At 44.1% G+C, this 22,988-nt stretch overlaps 2 protein-coding genes across 5 annotated transcripts in view; one reads left to right on the forward strand and one right to left on the reverse strand.

The window, feature by feature from the left end:
• The first annotated feature begins 7,752 nt into the window (after positions 1-7,752).
• On the forward strand, positions 7,753-17,042 carry LOC111966584 (SAM pointed domain-containing Ets transcription factor). Its single transcript, XM_023991355.2, has 5 exons — positions 7,753-8,252; positions 11,640-12,076; positions 14,888-15,085; positions 15,323-15,505; positions 15,743-17,042. The coding sequence occupies exons 2-5, from the start codon at positions 11,653-11,655 to the stop codon at positions 15,919-15,921; spliced, it is 984 nt and encodes a 327-aa protein (XP_023847123.1). The 5' UTR covers positions 7,753-8,252; positions 11,640-11,652; the 3' UTR covers positions 15,922-17,042.
• An 87-nt stretch (positions 17,043-17,129) lies between these two features.
• LOC111966583 (protein kinase C and casein kinase substrate in neurons protein 1) overlaps positions 17,130-22,988 on the reverse strand; it is a 53,043-nt gene continuing 47,184 nt past the window's right edge. For all 4 annotated transcript variants that reach the window (XM_023991354.2, XM_023991351.2, XM_023991352.2 and 1 more), the window contains one exon: positions 17,130-20,249. In XM_023991354.2, coding sequence (XP_023847122.1) covers positions 20,140-20,249 — 110 coding nt within the window. In that variant the 3' untranslated portion in view covers positions 17,130-20,139. The remainder of the gene's footprint in view (positions 20,250-22,988) is intronic.

A 22,988-nucleotide genomic window follows, 5' to 3' on the forward strand; every position in this document is an offset into this window, starting at 1 on the left:
CAGTTCAGCAATATTCTTGGGATGTCTGGTGTGAACTGATCTCTRGAGGTCATGCCACAGCATCTCAATTGGGTTGAGGTCAGGACTCTGACTGGGCCACTCCAGAAGGTGTATTTTCTTCTGTTGAAGCCATTCTGTTGTTGATTTACTTCTGTGTTTTGGGTCATTATCCTGTTGCATCACCCAACTTCTTTTGAGCTTTAATTGGCAGACAGATAGCCTTACATTCTCCTGCAAAATGTCTTGATAATCTTGGGAATTCATTTTTCCGTCGATCATAGCAAGCTGTCCAGGCCCTGAGGCAGCAAAGCAGCCCCAAACCATGATGCTCCCTCCACCATACTTTACAGTTGGGATGAGGTTTTGATGCTGGTGTGCTGTGCCTTTTTTTCTCCTCATATTGTGTTCTGTTCCTTCCAAATAACTCAACTGTAGTTTAATCTGTCCACATAATATTTTGCAGTAGCGCTGTGGAACATCCAGGTGCACTTTTGCAAAGTTCAGATGTGCAGCAATGGTTTTTTTGGACAGCAGTGGCTTCTTCCGTGGTGTCCTCCCATGAACACCATTCTTGCCTAGTGTTTTACGTATCGTAGACTCGCCAACAGAGATGTTAGCATGTTCCAGAGATTTCTGTAAGTCTTTAGCTGACATTCTAGGATTCCTCTTAACCTCATTGTGTAATGCGGRGCGTGCTGGTGGCAGGGAAGTCAGGCGCAGGAGAATGAACTTGGTAAAAACGGAGCTGTTTAATAAACATTCAAAAAACCTCCGAAAACCAAAGTATACAAAAATAACATAATAGTGTGCAAAACCCGTCGCACACCAGAACAAATAACACACCTACATACAACAAACAATCTCTGACAAGGACATGAGGGGAAACAGAGGGTTAAATACACAACATGTAATGAATGGGACTGGAACCAGGTGTGTAGGAAGACAAGACAAAACCAATGGAAAATGAAAAATTGATCAATGATGGCTAGAAGGTCGGTGACGTCGACTGCCGGACACCACCCGAACAAGGAGAGGGACCGACTTCGGCGGAATTCGTGATAGTACCCCCCCCTGACGCACGGCTCCAGCAGCGCGTCGGCACCGACCTCGGGGACGACCCGGAGGGCGAGGCGCAGGGCGATCCGGATGGAGAGGGTGGAAATCTCGCAGCATAGAAGGATCCAACACGTCCTCCACCGGAACCCAGCATCTCTCCTCCGGACCATACCCCTCCCAGTCCATGAGGTACTGAAGGCCCCTCGCCCGACGTCTCGAATCCAGTATGGAATGAACGGAGTACGCCGGGGCCCCCTCGATGTCCAGAGGGGGCGGAGGAACCTCCCGCACCTCAGACTTCTGGAGTGGGCCAACCACCACCGGCCTGAGGAGAGACACATGGAACGAGGGGTTAATGCGGTAATCGGGGGGAAGCTGTAACCTATAACACACCTCGTTCACTCTCCTCAGGACTTTAAATGGCCCCACAAACCGCGGACCCAGCTTCCGGCAGGGCAGGCGAAGGGGCAGGTTTCGGGTRGAGAGCCAGACCCGATCCCCTGGTGCGAACACCGGGGCCTCACTGCGGTGACGGTCTGTGCCGACTTTCTAGCGCAGCACGACACGCTGAAGGTGGACATGAGCAGCGTCCCATGTCTCCTCCGCGCGCCGGAACCAGTCATCCACAGCAGGAGCCTCGGTCTGACTCTGATGCCAAGGAGTCAGAACCGGCTGATACCCCAATACACACTGGAAGGGGGTGAGGTTTGAGGAGGAGTTGCGGAGCGAGTTCTGGGCCATCTCTGCCCAGGGCACGAACGCTGCCCACTCCCCCGGCCGGTCCTGGCAATAGGACCTTAGAAACCTTCCCACATCCTGGTTTACTCTCTCCACCTGCACGTTACTCTCGGGGTGAAAACCTGAGGTAAGGCTGACCGAAACCCCCAGATGTTCCATGAACACCTTCCAGACCCTTGAAGTGAACTGGGGACCTCGATCAGACACTATATCCTCAGGCACCCCGTAGTGCCGGAAGACGTGTGTAAACAAGGCCTCCGCAGTCTGTAGGGCCGTAGGGAGACCGGGCAGAAAGAGGAGACGGCAGGACTTAGAGAAACGATCCACAACAACCAGGATAGTGGTGTTTCCCTGTGAAGGAGGAAGATCAGTCATGAAATCCACTGACAGGTGCGACCATGGCCGTTGTGGAACGGGTAAGGGTTGTAAACTTACCTCTGGGCAAGTGTCTAGGAGCCTTGCACTGAGCGCACACTGAGCAGGAGGTAACATAAACCCTCACGTCCTTAGCTWAAGTGGGCCACCAGTACTTCTCACTAAGACAGCGCACCGTCCGACCGATACCAGGATGACCAGAGGAGGGTGACGTATGGCCCAATAGATTAGCCAGTCGCGGACAGCAGACGGAACGTACATATGCCCAGCCGGACACTGAAGGGGAGCGGGCTCTGTACACAACGCCTGCTCAATGTCCGCGTCCAGCTCCCACACTACCGGTGCTACCAGGCAAGAGGCCGGGAGTATGGGAGTGGGATCCATGGGCCGCTCCTCTGTGTCATACAGCTGGGACAATACGTCTGCCTTAACATTTTGAGAACCTGGTCTGTATGAAAGGGTAAATACAAAACGGGTGAAAAACATGGCCAACCTTGCCTGGCGAGGGTTCAGTCTCCTCGCCGCCCGGATGTACTCCAGATTACGGTGGTCAGTCCAGATGAGAAAAGGGTGTTTAGCCCCCTCAAGCCAACGTCTCCACGCCTTCAAGGCCTTGACGACAGCCAACAGCTCCCGGTCCCCCACATCATAGTTTCACTCCGCCGGGCTGAGCTTCTTCGAGAAGAAGGCACAGGGGCGGAGCTTCGGTGGTGTACCCGAGCGCTGAGAGAACACCGCTCCTATCCCAGCCTCGGACTCGTCCACCTCCACTATGCCAAAGAGGGATCCGGATGGGCCAGCACGGGAACCGAGGTAAAAAGAGCCCTCAGGTGACTAAAAGCCCTGTCCGCCTCAGCTGACCACTGCAAGCGCACCGGGCTTCCCTTCAGCAGTGAGGTAATGGGAGTTGCCACCTGACCAAAACCCCGATAAACCTCCTAGTAATTGGCAAACCCTAGGAACCGCTGCACCTCCTTTACCGTGGTGGGAGTCGGCCAATTACACACGGCTGCAATGCGGTCACTCTCCATCTCCACCCCTGAAGTGGAAATGCGATACCCTAGGAAGGAGACGGACTGTTGGAAGAACAGGCATTTCTCAGACTTGACGTACAAGTCATGCTCCAACAGGCGATCCCCTCTCACAGGCGGAGACGGAGGCTATGGAAACATATGTTTCTGAATCCCTGGTTCAGGATCCAAGCACTCTGCGCACCAGGGACACATGCTCAGTGCGTGTAGCGGAGTATATCAAAATGTCATCAATATACACCACTACACCCTMCCCGTGTAGGTCCCTGAAAATCTCGTCTACAAAGGCTTGGAAGACTGATGGCACATTCATCAACCCGTACGGCATGACGAGATACTCATAGTGCCAATAGGTGGTACTGAAAGCCGTCTTCCACTCGTCTACCTCACGGATACGCACCAGGTTGTAAGCYCTCCTGAGATCTAGTTTGGTGAAGAAGCGCGCCCCGTGAATTGACTCTATCGCTGTAGCTATGAGTGATAGCGGGTAACTATACCTCACAGTGATCTGATTAAGACCCCGATAGTCAATACATGGGCACAGACCCCCATCCTTCTTCTTCACAAAAAAGAAACTCGAGGAGGCGGGTGAAGTGGAGGACCGAATATACCCCTGACGCAGGGATTCGGAGACATATGTTTCCATAGCCTCCGTCTCCGCCTGTGAGAGGGGATACACATGACTCCTGGGAAGTGCAGTGTCTACCAGGAGGTCTATCYCACAATCGCCCCGTCGATGAGGTGGTAATTGAGTAGCCTTCTTTTTGGAGAAGGCGAGAGCCAAATCGGCATATTCAGGGGGAATGCGCACGGTGGAGACCTGTTCTGGACTCTCCACCGTTGTAGCACCTACGGAAACCCCTAAACACCTACCTGAGAACTCTCGCGACCACCCCGTGAGAGCCCTCTGTGGCCAAGAAACAGTGGGGTTATGACAAGCTAACCAGGGTAGGCCCAGCACCACGGGAAACGCAGGAGTCAATGAGAAGGAGACATATTCTCTCCGTATGACCCCCTGCGTCACCATACCCAAAGGTGCGGTGACCTCCCTAATCAACCATGATCATAATGGTCGACTATCTAAGGCGTGAACGGGGAAGGGCACATCCACGGGAAAAATGGGGGTCCCTAAACTATGAGCTAACGCTCTATCAATAAAATTCCCAGCCGCGCCTGAATCTACGAGTGCCTTATGCTGGGAATATGGGGAAAACTCAGGAAAAGTGACAGACACAAACATATGTGCAACAGAGGGCTCTGGGTGAGAATGGTGCCGGCTCACCTGGGGTGYCGCCAGAGCGCCCTGCCAGCTGCCTCGATTCCCAGAGGAACCAACCCGGCACTGACTGGCAGTGTGACCTCTGCGGCCACAGATGGTGCACGAGCGGGAACCCCCTCCGGTCTCCCTGTGCACCGCCCCCCCCAGCTCCTATAGGTATCGGAGAGGGGGTGCGGGAGGATGGAATTACCAGACCCGATCTGGACGTCCGCGAGTAGCGAGCAGGTTGTCCAGCCGGATGGACAGATCCCCCAGCTGGTCGAAAGTGAGGGTGGTGTCTCTGCAGGACAGCTCCCGACGGACGTCCTCYCGCAGACTGCAAAGATAATGGTCGATCAGGGCCCTGTCGTTCCATCCCGCGCCGGCAGCCAGGGTCCTAAACTCCAGGGCGAACTCCTGGGCGCTCCTCGTCTCCTGCCTCAGATGGTAGAGGCGCTCACCCGCCACTCTACCCTCGGGCGGGTGGTAGAAGACTGCCCGGAATCGGCAGGTGAACTCCTCAAACTGGTCRAATGCCGCATCTCCCTCTCTCCACACGGCATTGGCCCATTCCAGGGCTCTCCCGGTGAGGCACGAGACGAGGGCGGACACCCTCTCACTGCCCGATGGAGCCGGGTGGACGGTGGCAAGATAAATGTTCAACTGCAACAAAAACCCCTGGCAGTTCGCAGCCCTCCCGTCGTACTCCTGGGGTAAGAAGAGACGGATTTCACTGGGTTCAGGCGGGAAAGGGGCGCTCAAGAGAGACCCCGGTTGGGCTGGTGGAGGCGCTGGAAAAACTCCCTGTCTCTCCCAGCGGTCCATAGTTTGGACAACGCGATCCATGGCGGTGCTAAGTTGGTAAAGTATTGCTGCATGCTCCTGGACGCGCTCCTCCACCTCAATGGCCGGGGTATCCTCTCCTGCTGACTCCATAGTGTGGTCGGAGATTCTGTAATGCGGTGCGTGCTGGTGGCAGGGGAGTCAGGTGCAGGAGAATGAACTTGGTAAAAACGGAGCTGTTTAATAAACATTCAAAAACCTCTGAAAACCAAAGTATACAAAAATAACATAATAGGGTGCAAAACCCGTCGCACACCAGAACAAATAACATACCTACATACAACAAACAATCTCTGACAAGGACATGAGGGGAAACAGAGGGTTAAATACACAACATGTAATGAATGGGATTGGAACCAGGTGTGTAGGAAGACAAGACAAAACCAATGGAAAATGAAAAATGGATCAATGATGGCTACAAGGTTGGTGACATCGACCGCCGAACACCACCCGAACAAGGAGAGGGACCGACTTCGGCGGAAGTCGTGACACATTGAGCATTCTGCACTGTGCTCTTGCAGTCATCTGTGCAGGACGGCCACTCCTAGGCAAAGTAGCAACAGTGCTGAACTTTCTCCATTTATAGACAATTTGGCTTACCGTGGACTGAGGCTTTTAGAGATACTTTTGTAACCCTTTCCAGCTTTATGCATGTCAACAATTCTTAATCTTAGGTCTTCTGAGATCTCTTTTGTTCGAGGCATGGTTCACATCAGTGAATAGCAAACTCACATTTTGTGAGTGTTTTTTATAGGGCAAGGCAGCTCTAACCAACATCTCCAATCTCGTCTCATTGATTGGACTCCAGGTTAGCGGACTCCTGACTCTAATTAGCTTTTGGAGAAGTCATTAGCCTAGGGGTTCACATACTTTTTCTAACCTACACTGAGAATATTTAAATTACGTATTCAATATAGGCAAGAAAAATACAACARTTTGTGTGTTATTAGTTTAAGCACACTATGTTTGTCTATTGTTGTGACTCAGATGAAGATTGGATCAAATTTGATGACCAATTTATGCAGAAATCCAGGTAATTCCAAAGGTTTCACACACTTTTTCTTGCCGCTATGTAAATGTGATATTTCAGTTTTTATTTTTAATACATTTGCTAGAATAAAAATCAAAAACAGTTTTTGCTTCATCATTATGGGGTACTGTGTGTAGATTGACTAGGGYAAAAAAGTAGTTTTTGAATAAGGCTGTAATGTAACAAAATTTGGAAAAAGTGAAGGGGTTAGGGTTAAACAAACATGGTTTCCATGTTTGATGTGTTTGATACCATTCCATTTATTCCATTCCATACATCACAATAAGCCCGTAATCCTATAGTTACTCCCACCAGCCTCCTCTGGCGTGTGCGTGTGTGGGTGTGGGTGTGTGTTTTCACGGGTGTGTCTGAGATGTAGTTTGTAAGCTGCTTTTTCTGTGCAAACAGTGATATACAGATATACTGTATGAATACGATAACACTGTAGCGATCCAAAGAACCTCCAGGTGTGGTTCTGTTCTCTTGCAGATCATGGCTCACCTCCTGCTGTCTCATCACATCTGATATGGCACCGTTGAATAGGCTGGGTAACACTATATCCAGGAAAAAGACAAACAAATATTTATGTGGTGTAAATTACTATGGTAATTTGTGCTGGTAAGGACGGTTATTTCGAAACCCCCCCCCAAAAAAACAAAGTACACTATAGCACGTGTCAAACTCATTCCACGGAGGGCCGAGTGTCTGTGGTTTTTCGCTCCTCCCTTGTACTTGACTGATGAATTAAGGTCACTAATTAGTAAGGGACTCCCCTCACCTGGCTGTCTAGGTCTTAATTGAAAGGAAAAAACAAAAACCTGCAGACATTCGACCCCCTGTGGAATGAGTTTGACACCCAAGCTCTATTGGCTTTATACTCCAAAATATTTAAAGGAGAGAAATATACTGTATGTGTAGAGAGTTTGTGACTTTCTTTATTTATTTCTCAACTTCACCTAAAATGGCAAAAAGTAGAAAGCTTGTATGTCAAAAATCACTGCATATTGTAATTGCTCATTTGGTAGACAAATGTGTTGTTACCAGTCTCTTAATAAGACAATGCAGCCTGATTCATTATGCCCATTTTTAAGTGATGAGAATTCTTTGAAAAATKCCCTCAGGCCAATGGAATGTTGTCCTATTCACAAATCACAAACTTTGTATAGATTATAACAAATACTGAAGGGAACACTTTTAGAAAACTCGTCCTTTCACTATGAGAAGCCATGGCTGACAGTAAAGAGTTAACTGCCGCTCTTCTTAAGAGGGGAGGGAAGCTACAGATGTCATCACAGAGTTGCTCATTCACCTGTGGCTAGGCAGAACCACATTATTCATACTGTTTACAAAGGGTAAAATGGCACCTTATAAATATGACTTGAAGTCACATTGAAGCAAGTATTCCTATGTGCACGCTTGCTTGGGCACACACCCTCCTCTGGCATGAATTTGTCAGTATTGTGAGAACTTTATTACAGATAAGGCTGGCCGGCAGTGACCAATAACCTCGCCTTACACTCAACCAATCAAGCCAGCTGAGGACTCCCTCACAACTGTCAGAGCATCAGACAGAGCTCCGACCACCTGAAAGTGTTTGAGACACGGCTCCAGGCATCCTAATGACCCTCTCTTTGACACATCACTGCCTCATGACCTGAGGGCCACCATCATCTGTTACAACCTGACGACTGCGACAGCCAACCAGAGAGGACCACTGAGGTAAAGCCTACATATTAGACTCATCCACCACCAGAGGAGCTTGGGACTTGAGCTTCTGACTAACCGGTATCTGTATTGTGACTCACTGTGGAACTCTTCAGCACTTTGACAAGAAGACAGTCCTTTGACTGACTCAAAGACAGATATCCAGAGTGACAGTCTATCAGCTCAGACAACATCAGCAGCCTACACCTCTGACCAGGTAAGTCTACMGGCACACCTGGGCTTGGGAGAGATGTTTATAATTTTGTAATTTTTTTATTTAACCTTTTATTTAACTAGGCAAGTCAGTTAAGAACAAATTCTTATTTACAATAACAGCCTACCAGGGAACAGTGAACTGCCTTGTTCAGGGGCAGAACGACAGATTTGTACCTTTTCAGCTTGGTGATTCGATCCAGCAACCTTTCAGTTACTGGCCCAACGCTCTAACCACTAGGTGGATTTTTAATGATGAAGTGGTAGACTTGCTTGAACTATGTAAGGATGTAGAGGTGGTGATTTTGATCAGTGTTATTTAAAAGGAGTTATATTCATGAGGATAGCAAATTATGGAACCAGTTTGATAGGATGTGTTTCAGCCAGAGATTGAGACTGTAGCAGTGGACTATTGGTGTTGTAGCTACAGTACCAGGCCATGCTTTACAGAAGGGGTCACAGTTCAAGACACTGATGATGCATGTTTGAAGGAAACACTAAGTTTATATTCACTTTTTCACTCTGTTACAGTTTTTGAGCACTTACAAATTCCCTTGTTTTTACTCGTGTTGCAATATCAGAGGAGATTCTCTTTTTTATGGCATTTTCATGCCCCTCAGATATAAAGTGCATGTGATTTTCTTTCCCTTTGATACACTGACATTTCCTGATCTTTTCTTGCATCCATGGCAAGTGCACAAAACTGCTTGTTAGTAATCACTCACTAGCAATGTTTTTAATGTTTATTAACAATGCCCCAAGGGGAACCAAACCAGTTCAACAGGTTGGAATGAGAGTTTAACCACTCTCTGCTAATGATAATGTGTGCCTGAATTCTGATTGAAAGTTTAGAAGAATACAAACACACTCAGATTTTTTTTAATGCTGGTAAAGTAGCTAGATAAAGAAATAGGTGTGCATTTTAAAGTAGCCCTCCCTTTGACTAATGTGTGGGAGAATGCAATGAGTAATACATGACCAAATATCTTCATATCGACTGAATTCCTCTGATATCAGTTTACCATTGTTATCTGGCAAGGTATATTTTTGGAGCCAGTGCTTTGTTCTAAAGCAGTATTTCTTTCATGTGTAGTACAATAGTCACACATGCATGCACACATACCCACAAAGGAAAACATAGAAATGGAGCATGACTGTAAGACACTTCAATAAAGGGAAAGTATTCTTTGAGTATAACACCATGTAAAAATCATAAATGTTTTAATAGTTTTGAGAATCAATTGAGATGTATTCATTCTAATGAACTATTTCATTTTCCATAGAAGATGAAAGGCCCCCATTTTACAGTATTTAGTCAATTAACTTCCCTGTAATAACTCACCAATTATGTTACACTTAGTCTTGGAAACGATAAACCATATGATCTGACCAAACCCCTCAAGCACTAAATAGTAATAAAACCCAGCGGTGTAAAGTACTTAAGTAGAAATACTTTTAAGTACTACTTAAGTAGTTTTTGGGGTATGTGTACTTTACTTTACTATTTATATTTTTGACAACTTTTACTTTTACTCCACTACATTCCGAAAGAAAATTATGTATTTTTACCCCATACATTTTCCCAGACACCCAAAAGTACTCGTTACATTTTGAATGCTTAGCAGGACAGGAAAATGGTCCAATTCATGCACTTATCAAGAGAACATCCCTGGTCATCCCAACTGCCTTTGATCTGCCGGACTCACTAAACACAAATGCTTTGTTTTTAAATGATGTCTGAGTGTTGGAGTGTGCCCCTGGCTATCGGTATATATATAAAAAAGCAAAAATATTGTGCAGTCTGGTTTGCTTATTATAAGGAATTAGAAATTATTTTTACTTTTACTTATGTTTTAGCAATTACATTTACTTTTGATACTTAAGTATTTTTAAAACCAAATAATTTCAGACTTTTACTCTTGTAGTATTTTACTGAGTGACATTTTCTATTAACGTATATTTACTTTAACTCAAGTATGACAAGTGGTTACTTTTTCCACCACTGGAAAAACCTAAAAGTCTTTCCCATGTGATATCTGGAAGGGCAGGTATTTTAACAAGCCATGTCAGTCAGCAGTAAAATATAATTTGATGTGATATGGATTTGCTAAGATAATTGGCGTGAAAACGTGTCATGGTCTTGCGTGTCTAGTCCATCACCCAAAGACAAAAGCACCTGAAAACACATACCTAGGGGTAAATATCTCTTCCATGATAATCTCTCTCAACTCTAGTCATCTTGGGAGGAAAAGCTCCTAGGCTCAAACAGCTGCGCTATACTGTCGTTTGTACACCTTAGTGTCAATGGCAACAGTACAAGCTACAGCATAAGTCATACATAAGGATGGTGCATTCTGGTTTTAGTGCCCAGAGGCACAGCACTTCTCAGCAGTGTAATCCCTCCCGTTACGTGAGTATGGACAGGGCAGCATTATGAGCTGTTGCGGTCACACCATGGATATGGGCTGGGTTATTCATTATCCACCTTTTATCTAATATGCCATGAGGGCAAGGACTTTCTTTTTACTATTAAGCTCAAATCAATCTTGGTGCCTAAAAAACTTAACCCTGTCAGTGTCCACCAGCACATGAGCAACCAGCCAAACATCCTAGGCCCAAGGCCTCAGTTAATAAGTGCTGATTCAGCTGTCATTGATACAGTATTGCATGACATTATTACTTGACATTACAATATGTCTGTTACCTCAGGGTAAGATAAGAGGGTCAGCCCCCCCCCCCATAGAATTCTGTTCTCACTGAACTAACTGTCACTCTGGTATCCAACTGAACTGTTGGATGAACTGTATCCAACTGAACATGTTTCACCTGCAGGGTTTCATCCTATAGGGTTACTAATTACATCACAAAAAGTCAGGCATTCAAGATTCTTACACACCATACTCAAATGTGCTACTCTACATAATGAAATGTTGTTTTTATGAAAAGAGATTGTTTAATTCAACATTTTGAAGAAAGTACCAACAGACCAAAGAAAATGTATGAAATGTCATATTTGCTTTAGGATTACTGCTGTTTAAATATTTGGGCATTTGGTCATGGTTTCAATGCAGCATAAAGACAGTACTGTCTGAGAGAAAAGAATTCCATGTGAATTGAAGGAAAATAAGACAGTCAAACAAAGTGACTAGAAAAGTGTAAATAGAAAGTGTCACTCATGGATGACAGTTTCTGTTCTTCATCAGATATTATTTAAAAAAAATGTTTGTTCTTACTCATCTCATTTACTATGTCAATATATTAACAGTTTGCCATTGAGTTCGTTATTGTTTCGAATTGAGCCTCATAAGATACCAAACTTATATTTAGGTGTATCCAGTATAAATCCCTTTATACAACATGACTGATGAAAGTCTTCCTTTGTTTTCTCCAGCATTGTTGAAGCTATGGGGAGTCCAGGCTGTGACCGCACAGTGCACCTACCCTTGATGAGTTTCAGTGACTACTCCCACAGTGGGTCTGCCCTGAGGGCCTGGGAGGAGGAGGACACCAAGCCGCCCCGGGGACTGATAAGTGTGCCTAAACACACCGCTCCTGAACGCAGCCTGCAAGGGGTCTTCCTGCCCTGCTTCGACATGCTCCTCACTGAAAACAGCTCGTGGCTGTTGAAGAAGTCTGAAGCAGCGCCCTCTGTGCTCCCCTGTAAGGCCCTGGAGCAGTGCCCTGTCATCAACAGCCAGGGCCTGGGGCTCCCCTCTGGGCTAGAGGGACAGGTTGAGGAACGCTGTCTGGAGCAGGTTCAGAGCATGGTGTTGGGAGAGGTACTGAAGGACATAGAGACTGCCTGCATACTGCTCAACATTACTCCAGGTAGGAAAACTGTTAAATTACCAAGCTATTGTTTGCCTATAATTTGTTACAATACCATGTTATTACCACCTTATCCTGTGCTATAAACTGCGCTACCGTTTCATATGTTAAGTTCTCCGAAAGGTATAGACCTCATGCCTCTATCAGTCTCAGGGTCTATTATGTTCACTACAGTTGAGCATGTGACCTGTCACTGTCAGTAGATTGGCTGAGGATAAGGATAAAAGAGCACAGACAAAAGAGCACCTTTCATGCACTACTTTAACAGTTGAAGTACCCCCTTATGCACTATTGGATCTTACTTACAGCAAAGCAAACAAAACAGTGAAGGTCACCATTTAGGTTGGTCTTTCTTTATGCGACACTCCGACTTAATGGCAATGCCACTGACGATAGGCTAAACCCAATGAAAGGAAGTGTCTGAGGCCTCCCCGCCCTGTGCAAATGGCTCTGTTGACAATTCATCATTTCACACACTCACCAACTCGGTACCTGTCATAAAGCAACACAAATATGAGTTCAGAAATTTCGTACAGTACAATGCGCACACACCTCATCTCCTTCTCCTCAAAGGCTCCTTAAAGATGCACTAGTTCACATTTGAATAGGTAACCTATGTATTTGCATGAGTGCCAACCAGGGATTTATATATAGACTAGATGACTGACGTGGTGCTGACTGGTGCTGTTTTGAAGCTTCCGCGACTCCATCTTGACACTCCCCCACCATTTTTAAGCTATAGAAATGCATTTGTTCATGCTTACATTTGTTTTTGCCACATTTATTCTATTACAGACACCTTAATGCATACATTTAAATTATATTATGTCAGCTAAACATAAAAATAAAACATGAAAATATATATATACAGTTGAACTCGGAAGTTTACATACACTTAGGTTGGAGTCATTAAAACAAGTTTTTCAACCACTCCCCAAATTTCTTGTTAACAAACTATAGTTTTGCAAGTCGGTTAGGACATCTACTTTGTGCATGATACAACAATTGTTGACACAACAATTTTCCAACAATTGTTTACAGACAGATTATTTCACGTATAATTCACTGTATCACATTTCCAGTGGGTCAGAAGTTTACATACACTAAGTTGACTGTCCCTTTAAACAGCTTGGAAAATTCCATAAAATGATGTAATGGCTTTAGAATCTTCTGATAGGCTAACTGACAGAATTTGAGTCAATTGGAGGTGTACCTGTGGATTTATTTGAAGGCCTACCTTCAAACTCAGTGTCTCTTTGCTTGACATAATGTGGAAATCAAAAGAAATCAGCCAAGACCTCAGAAAAAAAATTGTAGACCTCCACAAGTCTGGTTCATCCTTGGGAGCAATTTCCAAACACCTGAAGGTACCATGTTCATCTGTACAAACAATACTACGCAAGTATAAACACCATGGGACCACGCAGCCGTCATACCGCTCAGGAAGGAGACGCCTTCTGTCTCCTAGAGATTAATGTACTTTGGTGCGAAAAGTGCAAATCAATCCCAGAACAACAGCAAAGGACCTTGTGAAGATGCTGGAGGAAACAGGTACAAAAGTATCTATATCCACAGTAAAGCGAGTCCTATATCGACATAACCTGAAAGGCCGCTCAGCAAGGAAGAAGCCACTGCTCCAAAACCGCCAAAAAAAGCCAGACTACTGTTTGCAACTGCACATGGGGACAAAGATCGTACTTTTTGGAGAAATGTCCTCTGGTCTGATGAAACAAAAATAGAACTGTTTGGCCATAATGACCATCGTTATGTTTGGAGGAAGAAGGGGGAGGCTTGCAAGCCGAAGAACACCATCCCAACCGTGAAGCATGGGGGTGGCAGCATCATGTTGTGGGGGTGCTTTGCTGCAGGAGGGACTGGTGCACTTCACAAAATAGATGGCATCATGAGGACGGAAAATTATGTGGATATATTGAAGCAACATCTCAAGACATCAGTCAGGAAGTTAAAGCTTGGTCGCAAATGGGTCTTCCAAATGGACAATGACTCCAAGCATACTTCCAAAGTTGTGGCAAAATGGCTTAAGGACAACAAATTCAAGATATTGGAGTGGCCATCACAAAGCCCTGACCTCAATCCTATAGAAAACAAGGAGGTCTACAAACCTCAGACAAACAAAACTCAGTTACACCAGCTCTGTCAGGAGGAATGGGCCAAAATTCACCCAACTTATTGTGGGAAGCTTGTGGAAGGCGACCTGAAACGTTTGACTCAAGTTAAACAATTTAAAGGCAATGCTACCAAATACTAATTGAGTGCATGCAAACTTCTGACCCTCTGGTAATGTGATGAAAGAAATAAAAGCTGAAATAAATCATTCTCTCTACTATTATTCTGACATTTCACATTCTTAAAATAAAGTGGTGATCCTAACTGACCTAAAACAGGGAATCTTTGCAAGGATTAAATGTCAGGAATTGTGAAAACTGAGTTTAAATGTATTTGGCTAAGGTGTATGTAAACTTCCGACTTCAACTGTATATAAATATTTCCCCTAAAGTATATATTTTTTAAGTTAAAATGTTACTGTCCCTACTACAACAACAAAAATAATTAAATACATGTTATTTTGTCCTTGAAACATTTAACTGACTGTTCCTTCGGGGGAGTGCCAATATGGACGACCGGTGGCTTCAATGCCTCTCACTGGGCAGTACATAGCATCAGCAATACAGGGTTTATATACATCATTGGTGCCAACAGTGCCATTGTATTTAACTGTATATATAACTTGCTGTGGATAAATGTTTACCATTATATTGGTCCATCATGAACAACTCATCCCCTGTGCAGACCCCATGGAGTGGAACTGTGGGAACGTCCAGAAGTGGCTGCTGTGGACAGAGCACCTGTACAGACTACCCCAGGTGGGCAAGGTGTTCCAGGAGCTCAGTGGGAAGGACCTGTGCTCCATGACAGAGGAGGACTTCAGGCAGCGCTCGATGCAGTGTGGAGACCTGCTGTACGCTCATCTGGACATCTGGAGATCAGGTAGAACAACTGACAACCTTCAATGGGCCCGTTTACTTGTACTGTGGTATATATAACATGGCATGTATTTCATCTTCGGTGTGGGTCATTCCATTGTAAAAGTATTGCGTGTTTTATAGCCACAAGCTGAAGGAACACCTGGCTCATTCACTATACAGATTGTGCTGTAGTTTTCAGGTATTGTCTTGTGTCGAGATCACAAATGTGTAATTCTGTTCTATGTTATTTTTGTCACAGCTGCATGCATGAAGGAGCCCTGCACACCAGGAGATAACAGGTTACATGGTGCTGAGGAGTCGTGGCCAAAGGCAGACTCCTCCTGCTCAGGCCAGCCCATCCACCTGTGGCAGTTTCTTAGAGAGCTGCTCCTCAAGCCGCACAACTACGGACACTGCATCCGCTGGCTCAACAAGGAGAAAGGTGAGTGGGCAGGGAGAAGCCATAAGGGTGGAGTGCATGCGGGTGTACGGTGTACATTTTAGGGCAACCCTCCTAGGTTTGAGGCTGAGGGTGTCCTAAAATGTACACCGTACGGGTGAGAAAAGTTTGCCATGGGAGCTGACTTGGGTTATTCAACATTGGGGCTTATCGTGCATTGGTTGCTGAAAAAGGTGAAATGTTCCATCTRTCAAAAATAGTTTTTCTTATAATCATCAGGAATCTTCAAAATAGAAGACTCGGCTTATGTGTCCAGGTTATGGGGCATCAGGAAGAACCGTCCAGCTATGAACTATGACAAGCTGAGTCGCTCTATCCGACAGTACTACAAGAAGGGCATCATCCGCAAGCCTGATGTGTCCCAGAGACTGGTCTACCAGTTTGTCCACCCTGTATGAAGCTGTGGGGCAGCCAGCCAGAAGAGAAGATTAGTGTTGATGATGACTGGAGACCACTATCTAGCCAAACAGGTTTTGGCAAAAGGGTTGTTTTAGCTCCAGCAACGCAATGTATAAACTGCCTCCTGCATTGTGCACTCCTGCCTAATTCCAATATTATTAGGTAAACTGATTGGATATGGGGTTTTGTCATTTTTTATTGCCACATTGCATTAGATATGCAAAGTTTTACATTTCAAATATTTCCAATACTAATTGTCCAATATTTCATTTTCACAAAGGTCAAAASCATATGTCTGTATTCTTTTTCTCTGATTGTGACTTCACATTACTGTAACCACCAGTATTGACTTTTTAAGGTGGTTCCTCTTTCATTTACACTACACAATGTCCCTCGGATATAAAAGCATTCGTACAGTCCATGGCATTTTGTTACATGCCGAGTGAATATTGGAGTGAATGTGTGCAATGTGTTTACTACTGATCTGTAGTGGTATTCCCATGTATGGGGCTCTTCATGAGTCACAAGTAACCACAGCTGTTAACCACACAGATCTGATGTTTACATTGGTAATTTTTTTTAAGTATAGAGAAATTATTTGACTCTGGTGCCCGTTCACTGGCGGAAGAATCAAGTCTAATAGGAATCTGTGAATACAGTAAACTACTGTAATATTAAGCATTTCAATATCATTGCCACATTTCAAGTGCTAGAATCCATATGTAGAGAGAAACACCAGTGATAGAAGCCCTGTTTATACCTGGTTCTAACATGCTGCCTTTGTCCTGATCTTGTCCACATTCTGATTGTGCCCACATTTTTAGACAAGTGATGACGATTAAAAGAAACATTGTGATCAAATCTTATAAGTGTAAACAGGCAAGATCAGGTCAAGATCACGACGAAGGACGCGTGTTAACGGCAGGTATAAACAGGGCTAGAGATTAGTGACTGAATACATACTGTACACATGTTAGAACATAATATTGAATATTTATAATGAGTGTGAGCAAGATGTCGTTTGTAAATATTTAGGTATAATGACCTAAAGCATACTGTATATCCTTCCATGTGTTTACATACTGAATGTGTCTAAAATAAAATGACACAATAATGTGTATTTTTCTGCTTTCTCATCAAGCACCCTGAGACTACAATCATAGCATATCACAATGTACAGTCAAAATCCATTCAAGAAACACACAAATGACACAAAACGTTTTGTTTGTATTCTCAACAAACTTGTTTTCCCCTTTCAAACCAATATCGCAATATTGACACCATCACAACAACTTTGATTCAGGATTTTCATTACTATCATAATTATTATCATAATCATAATCATCTTTATGCATATTTAAATGAACCTTGTGTTACATTAAGATGAACAGGCACTACACCAGTTAGGAGATCAAATTACATCACTAACTAGAAACATACATACACTGCTAATACAGGGGTTTCACGACATGAGCCGTGTCCCCCTTGTGTGCATAAGGAAGAGAAAAATCAACATAAAAAAGCATTTACATATACACTGTTTTTACTGCCTCAACATAGTTAGGTTTCCTTTCCAACTCAACACAGTTGTACAGTTACAATAGAATATAATCTTTAAATTACATCATCATATACAAATTTGACAGCGTGGGGTAACGTCACGCTCTGGTACATTGACAATTCCATTGCAATGAAATTCATACGATATGGTACCTATTACTTAATATGCTTTTCCATTGCTGTTATTTTGTTGTAACACATTTACATGTATGACACTACATTTTTCTTAGTATTCGATCACTTGCATTTTTTTTCTTTTTTTTCTTTACAATTACACAACTCATGATGATAAGGATGTTTGCCCCCAAAATATATACCCGAGATGTGTATGTGTTCCTGTGTGTGTGTGTGTGTTCCTGTGTGTGTGTGTGTGTTCCTGTGTGTGTGTGTGCGTGTGTAAAGGACATAGGATATCTTGATGATATTAGTTKTTTTTGCTAGGCTGGACAGCTTACACTAATACACATTACTTGTGAGCTGGTGATGTGATCTCTCAACAGTGATACCAAGACCTGGTGAAGTCTCTTAAGCCTTAAACTAAACACATCCTGTCGTTAGAAAATGTTCTACGACATCAAACTTGAAGAGAGACCTACTGTATAACCTCATGTTCATGAGCATTCTGCTCTCACAACATCATTGCATGTGTGATTTAAATAGCTTACCATTGGCAACAATATTTGCATCGGACAACATCTGATAAGTTAGATTTCTCAACAAGTACTGTAGTGTTTTCTGTATATTTAAGCAATAAGGCACGGGGGGGTGTGGTATATGGCCAATATACCACGGTTAAGGGCTGTTATTATGCACGACGCAACTCGGAGTGCCTGGATACAGACCTTAGCCGTGGTATATTGGCCATATACCACAAACCCCAGAGGTGCCTTATTGCTATTATAAACTGGTTACCAATGTAATTAGAACAGTAAAAATAAATGTGTATTCAAAGCAGGGGCTGCATTAGGTGTGAGCATGTGAAGTATACTACTGGGAGCAATCTAAAGTAGAGTTAATTACTGTAGACAAAGAAATTATTTCTGATATACTGTGGTCACTGTTCTATGCAACTGGCCTACCTGGTTAAATAAAGGTGAAATAAAAAAGAAATAAAAAATGCTCTTGTCTTCCCCCATGTGGATCGCCTATTGAATGAACACAGAAATATTCAGAGGACAGGAAGCAGTTAGTTGCATGAGTTGCATCTTGACAAGAAAATCCTTGACAGGGTTATGTGATATGTGAGTTATTGCATGTATAGAGAGAGTTTTATGCATTTTCGGATTTCGGTCATTCTTTGGCCTAAGTAGGTAAATGGGCTCAAAACCACTTTTTTTTCTGGTAGCGTTCTGTATGACAATGGAACAAAACATGCCTAGTTAAATACAGCATGTCTCCTTCCATGCCCCTACAATAGTACATTCATGTCCACGTTTCCATTTTAAGACAAGGATCTGCAGCATGGTACCGTCAAGATTGATGTTCCTATTTTACCAGGAGACAACCATCGAACAGTAACATAGTTCAAAACCATTTTTCCTATATGCTGTTATCCCCCTACAGCAGGAAAACAACTAAATTCACATTAAATGTGCCTGAATACATCACCTGAACAATCAAATTGTCCAAAACGTTCTTGTCAGCACTGACAGATTAAATCAAAGCAAGCTGGTGATAATACCTTGCCTACTGACCCTAAAATGCAGAAGTTCCCTCACAGGTATTCTAGATATTACACAGCAATAGATCCAAATGAACAGATATTCTAAAAATACCTCGCAATTAACAGAAATTAGATGTTATGATTCAATGGTGGTGATGGGAAGAGAGAAAAAAAAATCTATCCAGCCTCTCCACTTCCGGGTATGAAGGCAGACACAAGCTCATAGTGTTATTCCAATGCTGTGTCTGTGTCTAATGGTGAACTCTGGTCCTCTGCATTGGTCATATCAGGGGATTAGTTGCATCTTGTAGCCTTAATATGGCTTGGAGGTTAAGGGAATGCATGTTGCATAGCACATGCTGCTATTGCAAACCAATTGAGAAACAGAGACAAACAGATACTGTACCACTGCACAACTGGTAAAAGGGATGAGACCAAATCACAAAAGAGAAAATAATAAAATCTAGGATACATTTTGTGGTACTTTTAACACTACACAGCATTCCCAATGTAAGGAGGAGGACTGAACACACAGCATCGAAACTGCTACACAAAACGGTGTCATATATACACAACGCAAGCTGAGTAGCTTGTTCTGGTTAAACCGGCAGGTAAATATAATTGGTTACATTATCGTCACACTGTTATAGGAGAATATACTGCAAAAACGTTGAATCATCTGCATGATCTTTATATTGAACACAGCTACACAAATGTGTCCCTGCATTGGCTTGATGTTACAGTATGTTTGAGTGTGTGTACACTGGAATAAATGCTGCTCCTGTTTTAGTGTTTATGTCCTCCTCACTCCAAATACTGGATAAATATAATATAATATACTACTAATATACTAAGATTTTATTTAGGCAAGACTCTGATTGGCGCATCTGTTGGGCAAGGGATGTGTTGCTCGTAAGTCTCTGGCTATGTGCAGTGCGATTGGATGAGACAGTCCGAGCTGCCTCCAATGGCATGTCCTCCTCCTTTGGGGTCATTAGATCTCCTCGACGTAATTGGCCGGGTACAGTCCCTCTCGGCCTGTATCCAGGCGACCTCTACACCAGCCTTGGTCATCTTCATCCTCAGTCTTGGTCAGTTCATCACCTGTGAAGAACATATGTACATTACTCCTTAAAACTTCTTGTCAATACGGGGGCGCTTTTTTCACTTTGGAAAAAATCGTGCCCAAATGAAACGGCCTCGTACTCTTTTCTAGATCATACAATATGCATATTATTATTACTATTGGATAGAAAAACACTCTCAAGTTTCTAAAACTGTTTGAATTATATCTGTGAGTAAAACAGAACTCATTTTGCAGCAAACTTACATACAGGAAGTGAAAAATCTGAAAACGAGGCTCTGTTTCAGGGCCTGCCTATTCAACTGGCTTTTATTTATCGATATGCATGCACTTCATACGCCTTCCACTAGATGTCAACAGGCAGTGGAAGGTGGAATGGGGTGTCTAACTTGATCTGAGGCCGAACAAGAGCTTTTGGAGTGACAGGTCCGGAATTTTCTTTGTCTTCCAAGGCGCGCGGCGGAGCTCGACATTGTCTTCTGAAAAGCGTTCGGTTTACACGGCGAATATCTCCGGCTCTGATTTTATTTGATACATATGATAYTAACATCATAAAGTAGGTTTTTTCAACCGAGTTTTATCAGTTTATTCAACGTTTATTGGGACTTTTGGAGTTTTCCGTTCTTTGCGTCAAGAGAYGATGGGAATGTTAGCAACCTTGGCTAGCATTGTGGCGCGAATTCGACAGAAGAAATGGACATTCTAAAACCAAACAACGATTTATTCTGGACCAAGGACTCCTTGTACAACATTCTGATGGAAGCTCAGCAAAAGTAAGAAAACATTTATGATGTTATTTCTGTGTAAAATGTTGAGTCCTATTCTCCGCCGTTTTGGTGAGCGCTGTCTCGCAATAACGCAAGCTGTATGTTATGGTAAAGTTATTTWWAAAAAATCTAACACAGCGGTTGCATTAAGAACCAGTGTATCTTTCATTTGCCATACAACAAGTATTTTTATGTAAAGTTTATGATGAGTTCTTTGGTCAGATTAGGTGAGTGTCCAAAATATCTCCGGAGATTCTGGTGAATCGATGCTACGTATTCACAATGTATAATCAGGATTTGTAGCTCTAAATATGCACATTTTCGAACAAAACATAATTGTATTGTATAACATGATGTTATAAGACTGTCATCTMATGAATTTGTTCAAGGTTAGTGATTCATTTTATCTCTATTTTGTCGGTTTTGTGCAAGCTATTTTTTGCGGGGAGTAAATTGCGTTGTGTGTTTGGCTACTGTTGTCATGTTTTGTCATTTATTTTCATGTCTTGTCCCTGTGCTTCCCTCTGCTGGTCTTATTAGGTTCTTTCCCTCTTTCTCTCTCTCTCTCTCCTCCTCCCTCTCTCCCTCTCCCGCTCTCTCTCTCTATCGTTCCGTTCCTGCTCCCAGCTGTTTCTCATTCTCCTAAACGACCTCATTTACTCTTTCACACCTGTCCCCTATTTTGCCCTCTGATTAGAGTCCCTATTTCTCCCTCTGTTTTCCGCTCTGTCCCTTGTCGATTCTTGTTTGATTTTTGCTGTCGTGCGTCCTTGTTTCCGCCCTGTCGTGTTTTTGCCTGGAATAAGACTCTGTTTCTTTAAGTCGCTTTGGGTCCGCATTAATCCGCATAACAGAAGAATCCGACCAAGATGGACCAGCGACTATGGATTCTCTCAACACTGCCGTCGAGTTCCAGGGAGCAATGCTCGGCAGACACGAGCAGGAATTGTTTGCTGCTCGTCATGCCGTTGAAACCCTGGCGCTCAGGTCTCCGATCTCTCTGGACAGTTTCAGAGTCTTCGTCTTCGTGCCACCAGATACTTCCTGGTCTTCCAAGTCTCCGGAACTAGGGTTAATAACCCACTTGTTATCTGGTGGTAGCCACTGAGTGTCGCTCTTTCTCACCCAGTGTGATATTGTGTTCTCTCTCCAGCCCAACACGTACTCAAGAGAGAGAGCTCGGATCGCTTACGTCATATCACTCCTTACTGGTCGGGCTCGGGAGTGGGGCACAGCCATCTGGGAGGCAAGGCGTGAGTGTTCTATCGATTATCTGAACTTTAAAAGAGGAGATGATACGGGTTTTTGATCTGTCAGTTTTTGGAGAAGGCAGGCTTCCAGGGTCCTGGCTTCCCTATGTCAAGGTGATCGATCCATAACGGATTACTCTATAGAGTTTCGCACTCTTGCTGCCTCCAGTGACTGGAACGAGCGCGGCGTTGCTCGCTTTGTTTTCTGGAGGGACTCCACGCTGAGGTTAAGGATGAGATTCTCTCCCGGGAGGTTCCTTCAGCGTGGATCTTTGATTGCACTCGCCATCCGTATAGAACGACGGGTAGAGTCTTCGTCACCGAGCTCGTGGAGGAGAGCTCGCGTTAACGGTGTTTCCCCTCTCCGCATCTCAACATCTCCTCCCCCGCGCAGAGACTGAGCCTCATGCAGCTGGGAGGTATTGCATCTGACTAGGAGAGGGAACGGAGAATCACCAACGCGCTTTTGCTCTATGCGAGTTCTGCGTGGACTTTGGTCATGTCATGTCAGTAAAAGGCCAGAGCTCATCAGTAAGCGGAGGGCTACTTGGGTGAGCGCTACTATCAAGTCTCTCATCAAGATCCTGTACTACTGTCGGTCCATCTACGCTGGACGGTTTCGGCTGGCTTCCTGCAGTTGCCTTGAATGACTCTGGGCTGGGGTTGTTTTATGGACGAAGCTGGGCTCGGAAACATACATTCTCTCAGACAGTTTAGAGAAATCCACGCCCATGTTCGCCTT

The sequence above is a fragment of the Salvelinus sp. IW2-2015 genome, linkage group LG7, assembly GCF_002910315.2.
Source record: "Salvelinus sp. IW2-2015 linkage group LG7, ASM291031v2, whole genome shotgun sequence".
Classification (NCBI taxonomy): Eukaryota; Metazoa; Chordata; class Actinopteri; order Salmoniformes; family Salmonidae; genus Salvelinus; species Salvelinus sp. IW2-2015.

Coding starts and splice junctions, on each gene's coding strand:
- LOC111966584 (XM_023991355.2), top strand. CDS start 11,653: ATGGGGAGTCCAGGCTGTGACCGCACAGTGCACCTACCCTTGATGAGT. Junction 15,086..15,322: donor TCTGGACATCTGGAGATCAG/GTAGAACAACTG, acceptor TTTTTGTCACAG/CTGCATGCATGAAGGAGCCC. Junction 15,506..15,742: donor CTGGCTCAACAAGGAGAAAG/GTGAGTGGGCAG, acceptor TATAATCATCAG/GAATCTTCAAAATAGAAGAC.